Source organism: Botrytis byssoidea (assembly GCF_014898295.1).
Source record: "Botrytis byssoidea strain MUCL 94 chromosome Unknown BBYS_023, whole genome shotgun sequence".
Classification (NCBI taxonomy): domain Eukaryota; kingdom Fungi; phylum Ascomycota; class Leotiomycetes; order Helotiales; family Sclerotiniaceae; genus Botrytis; species Botrytis byssoidea.
Window position 1 is genome coordinate 75,533 of NW_024065864.1, and position 14,185 is coordinate 89,717.

A 14,185-nucleotide genomic window follows, 5' to 3' on the forward strand; every position below is an offset into this window, starting at 1 on the left:
GGCTTGAGGGTGCTGATGGTTCGAGGGCGCTGAGCATCAATTGTCTCATATTCATATGTAGGTCGTATCCTACCACGTAATAATCACTAAAACAATGTCACTCCAAGAAATTGTCTGAACAACTGTCGGATGCAGCGAGACGACTCCGGCCATACGCTTTGTTAAGCTTTCTATCATATCTTCCAGCCGACTTTTAAACGGCGAAGACTCGGCAGAACGAGATATGACAACGGTGTCATTTATTGGTTTGCATGGTGTTGGAATAAACTCTGTACGGGAGAACCGGAACAGATGCTCTTGCATTCTAGATGCATTCGTTTGAAGATCCCCCCCCCCCCACACATGGTTTTATTTCTTTTTTTGTTGCCACGCCGTACATGGATGGAACTCTAAGACCTCGAAAATCTAGATCCATATCACATGACCCAATCAACCTATCACGATCCAACAACCACAACAACATCACCTCATTCTGACTACAAAGTTGAGACACAGCAATTAGCATACAATGTTCCCCTCCAATCTTCTCCAAGCTATTCGATTCTTCAATAAATCATACCAACCTATCAAACTTTGCCTATCTCAAACAATCACAGCAAGAATGAGTCTTATCACATGTTTCACATAGCATAATCTCTATCAAGAAGATGAAACCACACTCTGAGTGGACCTTGGCGGGAGATTTGAAGCAGAGCTAAATTTAAGCATCTTTGATACATGCCATCATGTGCCGTCAGATCTTCGGACCTTGTAGACCTGATGTTCTGATGTAATTATATTTGTATTTTTGCTGATGTTCCGAATTGGAAAGATGGGTTGAAACAGAGGTAGAAAAAGAGGACCTGACAACAAGAAAGTTCATGAACGGGATCCTTGGGTATGGTGATAACGGTGATAGATTGTGCTAACATTTACTCACTTTGACGATCATACAAGAGGGGCGTCCTTATTGGAACTCCTCACATATGCCCTACGCAGCTCTCCCTCCGCATCGTCTAGATCTCCTTCTGTACATTGAATTCAAAGCTTTAGCTTCCCCTCCAGTCTGTGCATTTATGAAAGAACTCGTTAGCTCCTCTTTCCAAACAAGCTTTCCAACTATCAGCTCTCAACGCTAGAATGAAGGCAGTGCGACTACTACTCCAAACCATCTCTACCTCACCTCACCACAATCTACCTCATTTGCCCTACCATGACTTGTGCACAAATTCCTTAGCCGATTTCAGAAGCGTCTGAAGTATATCCCTCTATTATTTCTCCGGTAAAAATATCATCTCATACAATCACGGCATGATTTAGCGTGGCTGAGCACTGATCGTGAAGCCTATATCAAACCTTCAAACCTTCAAACATCTCTATATCTCTGGTACTGTTTGAGAATCTACACTTAAACAACGTCTCTCCTACATATGTATATAAACTTCTCACAAACCACATCTGATATTTATATAAACTCGAATCAAACTTTCTAATACACTCCTTACTAATTACTCCTCTTTTTCGCGGCTAGTCCTGCTGAATTACTTTCCTTAATAAAATTAAACTGAAATTTGATATTTCATATTCATTCCTTAGACTTACTGGTGTTTCTTCTCCTCATATCAACAAGATTAATTCATCCCATATACTCAACCATACTCAATCCATAACTTCAAAATGCAATATTCATTCACCGCCCTCACACTCGCCGTCTTGGCAACGGTCATCCACGCCTCTCCTATTCAGTTGGAGACGAGAGAGTAAGCATTCATTACCTACCCATACCTTGAGTTTACATCATCGAAAATGGAATTAATATTGTAAATAGTATAATGGCAATTGCCGATCCTAACGCAGCCAATACTACCATGGTCGCTCCTCCCGCGCCACCATCCGGTGCTCCTGCTCCTCCCGCATCCGCTGGCGCAGCCAATGTTACGATGCCTGCACCCCCAGCTCCTCCAGCCGGTGGTCCAGCCGGTGGTCCAGCTCCTCCAGCTCCTGATGCAAAAGTCAATGGCACAATGCCAGCCCCACCTGCACCTCCTGCCGGTGGTCCAGCGCCGCCTGCTGATGCAGCCAACACCACAAAGCCAGCTCCCCCCGCTCCCCCAGCTGGTGGTCCAGCTCCTCCAGCCCCTGGTAGCGCGACAAACACCACCGCGCCCGCTACCGAGGCCCGTGATCTAACCTCCTTCTCTATCACCGATACCCCCCAAGCAAACACCACCAGTTCAGCCAACACCACCACGATAACCGCTACTGTAACCGATCCAACCACCAACACCACCGGTACCGTATTCCCCGGAACCGCTGCAAATTGCACTACATTTTTCATTGTCTCAATGGGAGATACATGCGATATTGTCGATGCGAAGAACGGGATCACGTTGGATACTTTGAGAAAATTGAATACCGAGATTGATGCTGGTTGTGCCAATTTGAGTGTGGGACAGGCACTTTGTGTGAAGACTTAGGTGTGATTTAGGAAGAGAAGAAAGGGATGTGAAAAAAAAATTGAACTTGGGAAGCTTCAAAGTATATTTGTTGTAGCTATGGCAAGTCGAAAGGTTATTCTTAGCCATACCTGTGCTTGTAAGGCCACTCAATTAAAAAGTAGTCATCATTAGATCTCAGGCAATAGAAGCTTTTTTCCCTGTTCAAAAAAAAACTTGAACACACAATCAATATCTCTCTTGATTATCTGTGCAATTTCTATTTTATTAAGCAAACAATAAAGAACAGTGACTTCTGTATTGCCTTGGAGCAAATTAACTACCCCGGTATCAATTGCCAAAGCAAGATGACGCCAGTGATAGACAAGCATGCTGACACTTGATCGATCCAAGTCGTTGTGTCTACTGGTGAATCACCTCTGTTTGTCTCTGTTGCTATATTTCACTCAGTGAAACTAAAATAAGAGTGGAAAGAAGAAGTCAGCCTGCAGTAGAACCTGAGCCTTAATCACTACAATGTAATCACTATATTATGTATTGACTTATTAACAGTAAATGTCCATAGTTACAACTTTCTGTAATATAAATTCAAGAACCTGTATTCATCAGGATAAGAGACTCCCGAGGTCACCATGGTCATTATCAATCTAACAATATATCACACTAGCCGAATGTGGCCTGTCCCTTTACTGCCCGAGGTCCCGACTCACGACTCAATCTATAACACAACCCACCATCAAAGATCAAGGAAATTTGTTTTTATCATATCACCAACCTTACTAAAGAGTCGGATGCGACTTCAAGTACCAATCTCAATACTTGAATCAAAACAAACTGGAACTTTGGCACTCTACTCCCATTATCAAGTTAGAATCAATCCTTTTTTGCAACGAAAACTTGGAGCTACGTTACTTGGCACCCAGTTTCAATATCAAATTGAACCTCTTCTTCCAAAGATAAACCTGCAGCTGCTAGCTTTTGCAGGAAAGAACTACTTCCCAAGATCTATCCTGGTTTCTGCCCTGTCAAGATACTCAGGAGACATGAACAGGTATGTCGCAATCGTTTCCATAATCATCATACGAAAGCAAATCCTCAGGAAATTCAAATTTCTCTGGTCCTTATATAGAATGCGCCTGTCTGGAGAGAAGGTTATATTCTGTCTTCCATGAATTCTGACGCAATTAGATATTTATAATGGCACCATCGAAGGAAACGAAGAGAGGACTTGCGCCAAACAGTCAACTTTCAGAAAGAATTATGGCAAAAGATGCGGAGAAAGAATCTGAAACCGAAGCGCATGGAGATGATAAGCTCGCTGCAACGGAGAAGATTCCCAGGACCCAGGAAGATCCAATGTGCCAGCATGGGAGTTACTTCAAGGATTTTGAAGAATACGAAGAGACAGATGATGATATCGAAGAAACGCAGACACCGGCAAATAGAATTACAGAAGTCAGTCATCAAATGGCATACGTGATCACCGAAGAGAATGTCAAAAACCAATACAAGGAATCAGCAAGCAGCACTACAACGCGGACACGAAAGGAGCCGATATTGTCAAAGCTTGTCAAGTTCATCTACAAAAAGCAATCAGTAACCATCGGGTTAGAGCACTGGCGGTCTCAACTTGAACGATGGAGAGATGATCTCTGAGATGAAGGTTTAATTGGTGTTGTATGGGACGAACGTGCTGAACCTTGGAAATACCCAAACGCGCTCGAAGGAGAGTAAGCAAATGGCTGCAGTTATCTGCGATTTCGAGACGCCATCAGAGAAAGCTGGCTTAGTTCTCCACTGCCCTGTTGAACATAAGGAAGACGAGCAGCGGGACAATTACACACCACTTCATTGCCCACTTGATGAACAGGAAGATGGGAGCCCAGAAAAAGAAATTGTCAAGATCTATATCGGCCCGGAAAGATATGTGATCCTAGTTTACAAGAAGATTCTCTGCGAAAAAATTCAATACTTCAAAAACTTCTTCAATGGAACATCCCAAGAAGCAGCGTCAAATTCCATTACATTCCTCAGTGGTGATTTCGAGGCTTTCCACGATTTGATGTGGTGGGCATCTAATAGGCACTTGCCTCCCTGGTTGATTTATCCTGATGGAAAACAAATGAGTGAACGCATGCAGCATGATTGTCCAGTCGTTTGCGTCGAAACGGGGTTCAATTGGGGTGGCCTGTATTTGCTGGCGAGCAGATTGTGTGCGACAGATTTGATGAATCTCATAACAGATCATGTCGTGAGAGCCCTGGAGTCAAACCGAGGCCTATTGACGAAGGAAGACATCGCTGGTATCTATAAGCATACCCCAAAGAATTGTGGCTTAAGGCTAGCCTGCTATAGCTTCAATTATGACCTAGATCGTTGTCATCCAGCGCTTTGGCCACGGTACTGGGACATGGAGAAACGCATCGATGGCCTGGAGGAGGACTCTGTTGCTCTCAGGGAAATGTTACATGAAGGACCGGTAGTCCTCACAGCCGTATGGCACTTTACATCATGTACCTTTCATAACCACCGTGGTGGGACAATCTGTGACCGAAAGACTTTGAAAGATCGGGAAGTAGGTAAAAGACGTCCTTGAAAGATTCATTGAGTGCCGAGCGAAATTGAACACTCCGCGGGTTGATATGCTCGGAGGCTGTAGGGGTCTGGAAGAATAGGCGATATGCACAAGCGACTTGGTCTTTTGTGTTGTAAGCAAAGTCGGAAATGATTCATCCGTGTCTCTATGCGAACTGTGTGAATGTGTTAATTCTCGCTCGAGCAAGGTAAGATCGTGCTTGTCGGAATATTGAAAGGTCAATTAAGAATGGATACTTGTCAATACGTGACTTAGCTAGACAGCCAGAACTAGATAGGTAGCAAAATGATGGTATTATCAAGGAATATAGCTGGTCGTGTTCCGATGGAAGTACATTATTAATGCTAAATTCATTTTTATCCAACATACAAGCCGTGGAATTCTGGATACCTGGTAAGAATATTTTCGCCGCTACAAACGCCGCTATTGATTTTAGAGACATTCGACATTGAATTTGATAAGGCTAATAAGTATCAGTCAACTAACACACCCGAGATTTGGCCCTGTGAAAGAAGAAACTTGATGACGATATCTCATCAGAGCTTGATAGGGCCTGACAGGGAGAATATTTGGGCAGGACAGACATGGGCCCAAAGTATGACCCAAATAACACACTGGCAAAGAGTTATAATAGTTCCTCAAGTAATAAGAGTTCCGATTCGGTCAGACATCGGAGAAGAAGCAAGTTTTTGAAATTGGACGTCGAAGAAAGCTACTCGAGTTTTGTGAAAGGCGTGAGTGTAGCTGAGATTTGGAAAGCAATACTAATGTTCTAAGTATTCTAGAAGTTTGATCAATAATACTCTTCTTCAGGCTTGTGCATGTAGATAAACGGTGTCGCTGTTTTACGGACCACAAATGCTGTGTGTGTGTATGTGAGGAGTACAAATTTTGAAATAGGAATTCGGATGTGATGGTGAGAAGATCCGTGAAGTTCCACATGCTTCAGCCCGGGCCACCACCGCCTATCTTCAAAATCCATGACTTCCCCCTTCATGACAATCATGCCCCCCATGAATCGACAATCACATCAATGAACAAGAATGCGATAATACTCACGTTACATGAGGGTTATGTTGCGACTCTAGACTTCGAGTTCCTTGAGTTCTGACACAAGTTCAAGACGGAGTCCGTATGGATACATAGCTAAAAGAAATGTAGGTTACTGATATTGAAGAGGCGCGAGCGGGATGTGCTTGCGCAAAGCATCTCATGGCTTTCTTATTGCGTTAATCATTCCGTTTGTTATACTTTGATGGCGTATCAGTTGCATAAGTCAATCTGTAGATTTCTTATATATCCTTCCAATTCCTCATTCCTGCAATACTTGGTGAGCAGCATCTTCGATTAACCTCAGCTTAATTTACCTACCCCTCGGTCAAACAAGATGGCAGACAATAAGCCAACTGTCCATCACTTAGATGTAAGATCGCACCTCCAGATCTATTGATAACTAACTAACGAGACTAGCACTCCCAATCTCAACGTATCCTCTGGCTTCTTGAGGAGCTAGGTGTTGAATACAATATCGCCCACCACTTCCGCAAACCCGCCGATGATCCTATTGCCCCTTTCCGCGCTCCTGAATCCCTCATAGCCCTCGGCCCATATGGAAAGGCCCCAGTTCTGACAACTGGTGCCGCGGATGGCAAACGATATATTCCCGAAAGCGATGCTATATGCACATATCTTCTTCGCAAATTTGACACCGAGGATAAGTTTGGCTTGAATAGCGGTGATTGGGTCAAAGATGAGATCCTTAATTGTTTCAATCTTACGACATTTGTGCGATCAGTTTACTTTGTCCTTTTCATTGATTTAGATTTCATAAGGAATGGAGTTGTAAATTGCTTTGATGGTCCCGAGTTGAGGGCGATTCTAACTATCTTGGACGGAGAATTAAAAAATGCACCGGAAGGTGGGTATTTCATGGGGAAGAATCCTGGTAGAGCCGATATTATGATGGAGTTTCCCATGAGCTTCGTGAAGCATAGGAGCTGGGTTGATCTAGAAAAGGAATTCCCTAGATTGGATGAGTGGTTGAAGAGAGTTTACGATAGGCCTGCTTGGAAGCGGGGATTGCAGAAGGGTAATGGTTCTTATGATCTTAATGTTTTTCCCAAACGAGCCATAACTTCATGATTGGAATCTTTACTGTTCCACTATAGTCAAGCACTTCTGGCATGACGCATCTAGTTCGCATCTCACAGGGATAGAATATCGTTTCGATACTGTTTTTCCTCCACGTATCAGGCTTGCTGGCACTTTCGTTTGTAGAATCAATCTGCATTCAACATTGCCATTTTGGCTCTGATGTCGCTAGCTAATAAGCAGAATCTATATCTATGTACCTAGCTTGCAGGCTTTTGATTGATATTCTGATCCATCACTGGTATACGAGAGAGATTATCCTAATTATCTTGAGTATCAAGTCATCTGATAATATTTTCACTATGTTTCTCAAGGTAGGGAGTCCTCTGTGGCGCAGCACTCAAGCCACCCCGCATTTATGAGCATCCATGGATGAGGTCGTCACGACAAACATCAAAAAACCGGTACACATACCTAGTCGCTTTCTGAACATTCTCAGATATAGTTGCAGTTGCTGTCACGATGAAAGTTAAGTCCAAAAAGTCCAAAATTCAATCCACTAGACTACATGGCTACTCAACTCAGTCAAATCTATGAAATCCTTCACACGCTCATCGGGCCATTTATACCCTTTCTTGTACCCATCAACTTCTACATCAACCTACGCTTCTTATGTCACCAAAAATGGAAAACGAGTACAGCTAGCAAATTCGTAAACGCAGCAAATATGGTAACCGATTTCCCTACTACGTGCACGTCCCTGCTATATGCACGATCTTGATCACCCATTTTGAATCACTTTAAAAATTAATAACAATTCCAATTTATAAGATAAAGAGCTAGCAATTTAATTGATAAATGACAAGATATAATACTATCTAAAAACATAATAAAATCTTCAGATTTTGAATTTCGATGGAACTCGTAGTGCTCGCCCTCTACTAGATCGCAATATGACCTCCTCCTCCTTCTCCTTCGAATTATTAGCCTCTACAGCATCAGAGAGCTCTATAGTCTTTGTTGATGTTAGATCTATAGTAGAAGAAGCTTTGGGGAACTTTTTATCTCTTTTGATTGGAGATTTCGTTGATTTTAGAGTCTTTTTAACCTCCTCTTTCGCATCACGTGCAATCTGACGATCAACCTCCCTCTGCAATACTCTCTCTTTCGTCTCAATCTCCTTCCGTTCCTTCTCAGCTTTCTTTTCAGCTTTTATTTGAAGCTTAGCTTCCTTCTCTTGCTCCTCTTTAAGTGCTTTATCTTCTTGATACGCTCTAGCTTTAATAATAGCAGAGGGTGACCATAAAAACGCACCATTCCCCTCCTCTCCAATGAGATTTAAACGCTTTGAACGAGCTCTTTTCCTTTTTTCAAGCTTTAGAGCCTCTTCTAAACCTTTAGATCTATGCCCCTGTATAGAAGCTTCAGCTCCTAATGTAGTTGCAGCCTTAAAAAGCTTTAAAGTGATCTCATGGGTGGGAGCGCGACGAAATTCTAATTTCATTCTACGCATCGCTTTTGACGTATACGGTGTAGCAAGAGCATCCCTGCGAGTTTTAAATGATGTAGGTGGCGTAGAAGGAGCTTCCGGAGCAATACAGTCGATCGTAAGACTCCTATTCATAGGATATATGCCCGTTTTTTCGAAGGATCGTAAGATATTATGCCTCGTACAAGTGAGCTCCCAAGCCTTTTTAAATATGCCCCAAAACATGCGCTTTGTCATACCAACAATTCCCCCGCTATTGTGCATCAAATCATTCAATAATGTACTGTAATTCGTTGAAAGGGCACCGAAGGTTCCAACGTCGAGAGGCTGTAGTCGATGTGTAGAATGAGGGGGGAGAATTAAGACAATAATCTTTAATTCATCGCATTTTGAAAGGAATTCCATATTGACATGACTAGAGTGACCATCGACAATAAGTAGACGATATCTTCCACCTGCTTTTCGACGTGTAGCAGGGTCGAATACGTTTATAAGCCAATATAGGCCAAAAGCATTCGACGACCACCCATTGCTTGAGGCTCCAAAATAGGCTTTATCCTTCTCCCCTACATCCTGAACCCATGTATTTTGTAGATCCCCTGAGTCTCCTTTATAAATAAGAGCGGGAGGGAGAGCTGTCCCATCAGCACATATAGCTGCCAGTAGAGTAATAAACTCTCTTGATCCATCTTGCCTAGCTTTTGTCACTCTGCCTCTATTATAGGCGCTAGCACTCATTATCCTCTTCATAGTCCTCCCCATACCGATCATAAAGCCCTTCTCGTCCCAATTGTATATATCTCTCGGCCGTATATCGTATTTTATGGTCACTTTTATCAACTAAATTAAAAAAAGAGGGGTATTAGCAAGAGCGTTTTAGGTAATAAAGATCAACAACAATAGAAAATAGCTCAAACCAGATCATAAAAGTAATCAAATATAGCAACATTATCGGCTTTCACACGCAAATTATCAATGCAACGGAGATACCGACTTTTAAGACGTGTTGAATGCCTCTTGACAAAATTGCTAGTCCAGTTCTTTCCCACCTCTCTGCCTAGGATCTCTTCTGCAAGGTTTCTGACTATGCGGCTTGTAGGAGGGATAGATCTCTGTGTCAGCTTGTTGATTTGATCAATTAAAACCTCCTCCTGATCACTAGAAAGCGCTTGTTTCGTATCGGAGAGGAACTGTTTTCTCGAGGTGGTTTTACCTCTATGCCGCCGGGAGAGCGTGGATCGATCAATTTTGAAGAAATTAGCTGTCTGGGTGTATTTAGGAGCTTGAACCCCTTTCAAATGATCTAATGCAAGCTCTATACGAGCCTCTAAAGGCATATCATCGATGTTTGAAGCCATAATGTTGATATTTCCAAAGTCGTGCACGTAGTAGGGACGTGCACATAGTGGGGAAATCGGTTACAACTTCTAAGCCGATCAGTACCGCGGGTATTACTGACATTATGGTGCATGAATGGGGACTTTGTTGGACAATGGAGGGTTTGGACGGAGACTGGACTAATCATTTTGGCTCTTTTAATCTGGGGCTCAGAATGGGATATCGATGAAGGATCGATTGATAAGATGCTAGATGATTGGTGGGCTACATCCAACGATGAAAACGAGCAAAGACAGGTTGAGGAACAAGGAGAGAACGAGTCTGGTGATGGAGGAATTGCTGTTGAGTGCCAATGACATCATTCAAAAGGTCGCTAATTGGGATGGAGACGCTTAAGTGCAAACAACCCCAAGAGACTTGATTGCTTGACCACTCAATTGCGCCACGACTAGGAGATTAAGATGCCTTGAAAGTTTGAGGTCACCGTGGACGATAACGTTGAAGGTGTGCATCAATGGAACCGGGGTAACATACAAATCGAATCAAGAAGCTCTCTTGTATGTAGGAGATGTAGGAGCTATGGAGTTTTGTTTGGAGGGAGCGAAGAGGGAGTCAGCATCAAGGCCACATAAATATGTGGAATTATCGTATTACCCGCAAGTCATGATCAAGACTAAGACATCTACCCGCTCAATTGTTCGAATTTTGATACTAAAGATCCATTTTAATTGAAGCTTAATGGTCTTAAATCTCACAGCATAACACTAGGTCCACTGAATTACACGCTATTATTAGCTAAGAATCGCCAAGGTCGCATTTGACGTAATCGTGCCGCTGCTCCCGTGATAGATACACAACCACGACGACACCCCGAATTATCTTCTCTTCTCTTTCTTTCAATCCATCTCAATATAACAACATTTTTGGCTGTCCTCCACAAACTGAATATGTCTGAATCATCCTTAAACAGACGCGCCGTGGTAGTCTCCGCTTCCGCATCTTTATTTCTTTTCGCCCTCGTTTTACTCATTGTTTTCATCGCGACGGATATCATTCATATTCCATACCTTTCTCATGGGTTGGATTCACTTTTCTCCTGGATGACTGTGATCCTATCACCAATCTACCCATTCTGGGCTCCTCTCACGCTTGGTGTCTCTATCAAGCTATGTCGACACAAAGCATTTCCAAAGCAAAGAGAATGGATCACTTCATCTATCCTGATTTGTACATCACATCTTGGACGAGTAATGGTGGATACGATGCAGGCGTTGGGATTTTTTGACAAAGTCTGCAGCTTGAGAAATTGTTGGCATGAATATATTCAAATTTGCTTGATTGCAGTTTTAATCATTAGCGAAGTCGTTGGAATTCCATGGGATGCAAGAATCGTTCAGACTTGGGTCCATAAATTAGCGGTAGCATCTGAGGACCAGGCAGCAAAAGAGACAGCTATAAATGATGAGGATGGGATGGAAAAGGGTCTTGTTGATCAAGCTGCAGAGGAGGTTACGTACTTGGATAGTGGAAATCCGGGACTACATGAGAAACAGATGTCTGTTGAGACTACTGAGCTTCATGCAACTGATGCCATTGAGGTGCCCGTGGATGAGGCATTAGCGCAGAGTGATGAAGGCACGAAATAGATACACGATGCGAGATTCATTCTTGTTTGGTTACAACACAGGCTATTGAAGATCGAAATCGAAGTGGAAGTAAAGCAGAAAACAGCTGGTGTTGAGGATTGTTCAAGGGGAAGCAGAAATTTGTAGCATCGAGCAATGGTTTATCAACTTTGGCTCACTAATGACCTGAATTCCGACTGATACATCATCTTGATCACTGGCAAGATACAAAAGCATCCAAGTCCATTCGTAGAGTTTTACGTTGCACATTCAACTAAAAGCGTCAATTGCGAGTAAATTTGGATTTTGTGTAATAGCAAAACAAATCCTCCGAGGTTGCTGGACTGATTACTTTTAGCTTCAGACTGTTATGCCCACTCTGTAATAGTACTAGTCCCGTTTGCAAACTCGCTAAATTATTTTCCTTTGCTCAAATATTCCGAGTCTCGTACCACAAAGACTGGAGGGTGATCACCACTCCTTCTCCTTGATAGAAGCTATCCGCTTTGTTATTTGGCCAATGTCAACAAAGACTCCTTAATCCAAAACCGTAAGATATCTCCTTCTCTCAATCAAATTGTTTGGACGCGGTTTTTGGCATCTCACCAACTTCAATATATCGGACTTCATCGAATGCCCATTGCAGACCGCGAAAATTTGGTTTTACTGAATTAAAAAGAAATTGGAAAATGGCAAGAGATGGATTTATACAACGAGCCAAGATCATTGTGGCTTTCCCCAATGTTGGAGTGGGCGCCCTCGGCGAAATTAAAGATCAAATACTTCCCGACACCAATGTCACTTTCTTTCGATCCAGCTTTTATTTCAATGATCCCCCATCAGCTGATGGAATAGCGGAAAGAGATTTGATAGCTGCTCCTGCTCCTCCGCCCATGCCATGGGAAAAGTTAAGAGAAATTCGGGAACGAGTGCTGAAAGATATGAAACAGACTATGGTGGAACCAGGAACCATCATTCTAGATGATAATTGTAAGCCTAGACTCAACCTTATCGAGGCTATGGAGATTGAAGACTGGGATTATAAGCTCGTTTCCCCTGCACGTAGTCAAATCACTCGGGATCTCATGCCGACGCACTATGGAAATCAAATGAGGGAGCAGTGGCTGGGTGCACTGGAGCGTCTGAAAGACGATTGGGATGAATACGTCATTCCCGTCAGGAAGAAATTCGAACTTCCCCCGGGCCAATCGCTATCGGATGTCGTTGTGCAGATTATGCAAGAACCGATTCCGATACCAAGACCTGCCGATGACCCTAGAGAGTATTCAGAGGAGGAGGATGATGGAGAGGTAATCGACAATGAGCTTCTCCGAACAGCTCACAATACGGATAATAGGCTTGGATCCAATGCTCAGATTCGAGCTATGCCACTATCATTTTCCAACGTCATTGTTAATTCACCCTACAGTCAAAACAAAAATACAAACAACGCCAAAACAAAAACCTTCTTCACATGGTTCTTCTTCCTCGCTAATGTCTTACTTACGGTTGGCCTTGCGTACATACTTTACAACATGGTATTGGACTACGAAGAATTCATTCAAAGCGATAAACCACAAAAGCGAGAAATTCTGAAAGAGCCATCCGAGTGGGTGGAAGAAAGTCCATTTTTCATTTGGACGACATGGCCAAAGAAACTAGTGAGAATGGCACTGCCTTACGCTGCAAAGAGAAGACAAGTAAGCGAGGAACTATTAGAGACGGTTGAGAAATGGATACAAACGGAAAGATTTCTGAGAGGAAGCGATCCGGGATGGCAGTTTTCGGATGTGCTTGAAAAACTGAGACATGTGGGGTTTATCACTTCTGATACTATAAAGAAAGAAGCATCTGGGGTAGTATCTAAAATGGCTTCTACAGTAGCTTCTACGCTTTCCACACCAACGCCTATATCGACAATTGATTTGACAGGAGATAAGTATGATTAGCATTCAAATGCATGAGATATGATAGTAATGCCATGATTTGAACTGGAGGCTTATGGATTATGCATAAACGTGTTTTGCACAGCTGCACGTGAATACTGGATAGGATGAAGCACTTTCTGAAACTAATGTATCTCTCGCATCAATCACAGTTTCGGCTCGTCCAAAGTCATGTACTCCACGACCCCAAACATCACAATTATGTTCCTGCTTCAAAGCACGTGAATCTCTCATAGTCAACCAATCATAGCCTTTCTATCAGCGGATATTAGTCAGCCCGCTTATCCCCGAAACGATCACCATCCCACCATCATCCCACTCCCTCCTGACTCAAACCCCTCTTTATCAAACTCCCGACTCCCAACTACTCACCGTGCGAAACCTTATCATCCATCGTGATCGACCTGAATTAAAAACTCTTTCAACTTCCCATCACGCGGAAACCCCTTCTTTATCTTCTTGGAACACAATAACATCCTGTCAATTTCGAAACAATCTCGATGAAGCCTCTTTTTCCGCACGGGACATGCTTCCAAGGCTTCGAACAAGAAGACTTTGATTGTGCATGAATCAAAATAGAAGGAAAGAGATGAGAACTACCAAAAATGAATCGAAAACACCTACCAATTCCTTCTATTCCTGTTCTTATTCGATGGCATGTGGAA

At 42.9% G+C, this 14,185-nt stretch overlaps 7 protein-coding genes across 7 annotated transcripts; all 7 read left to right on the forward strand.

Annotated features, from left to right (window-relative positions):
* Positions 1–1,656: 1,656 nt before the first annotated feature.
* On the forward strand, positions 1,657–2,456 carry EAE97_009635 (uncharacterized protein; the record flags this gene model as incomplete). Its single annotated transcript, XM_038880150.1, has 2 exons — positions 1,657–1,739; positions 1,808–2,456. 2 exons carry the CDS (start codon positions 1,657–1,659, stop codon positions 2,454–2,456), a joined length of 732 nt encoding a protein of 243 aa, XP_038728856.1.
* Positions 2,457–3,632: 1,176 nt separating this feature from the next.
* On the forward strand, positions 3,633–4,091 carry EAE97_009636 (uncharacterized protein; the record flags this gene model as incomplete). The annotated part of the gene is made up of 1 exon (XM_038880151.1): positions 3,633–4,091. One exon carries the CDS (start codon positions 3,633–3,635, stop codon positions 4,089–4,091), a length of 459 nt encoding a protein of 152 aa, XP_038728857.1.
* Positions 4,092–4,173: 82 nt separating this feature from the next.
* On the forward strand, positions 4,174–5,031 carry EAE97_009637 (uncharacterized protein; the record flags this gene model as incomplete). Its single annotated transcript, XM_038880152.1, has 1 exon — positions 4,174–5,031. One exon carries the CDS (start codon positions 4,174–4,176, stop codon positions 5,029–5,031), a length of 858 nt encoding a protein of 285 aa, XP_038728858.1.
* A 1,387-nt stretch (positions 5,032–6,418) lies between these two features.
* EAE97_009638 (uncharacterized protein) lies at positions 6,419–7,173 on the forward strand (the record flags this gene model as incomplete). Its single annotated transcript, XM_038880153.1, has 2 exons — positions 6,419–6,454; positions 6,502–7,173. 2 exons carry the CDS (start codon positions 6,419–6,421, stop codon positions 7,171–7,173), a joined length of 708 nt encoding a protein of 235 aa, XP_038728859.1.
* A 2,907-nt stretch (positions 7,174–10,080) lies between these two features.
* On the forward strand, positions 10,081–10,305 carry EAE97_009639 (uncharacterized protein; the record flags this gene model as incomplete). The annotated part of the gene is made up of 1 exon (XM_038880154.1): positions 10,081–10,305. The coding sequence occupies one exon, from the start codon at positions 10,081–10,083 to the stop codon at positions 10,303–10,305; it is 225 nt and encodes a 74-aa protein (XP_038728860.1).
* A 591-nt stretch (positions 10,306–10,896) lies between these two features.
* EAE97_009640 (uncharacterized protein) lies at positions 10,897–11,595 on the forward strand (the record flags this gene model as incomplete). Its single annotated transcript, XM_038880155.1, has 1 exon — positions 10,897–11,595. One exon carries the CDS (start codon positions 10,897–10,899, stop codon positions 11,593–11,595), a length of 699 nt encoding a protein of 232 aa, XP_038728861.1.
* A 668-nt stretch (positions 11,596–12,263) lies between these two features.
* On the forward strand, positions 12,264–13,523 carry EAE97_009641 (uncharacterized protein; the record flags this gene model as incomplete). Its single annotated transcript, XM_038880156.1, has 1 exon — positions 12,264–13,523. The coding sequence occupies one exon, from the start codon at positions 12,264–12,266 to the stop codon at positions 13,521–13,523; it is 1,260 nt and encodes a 419-aa protein (XP_038728862.1).
* Positions 13,524–14,185: the final 662 nt, after the last annotated feature.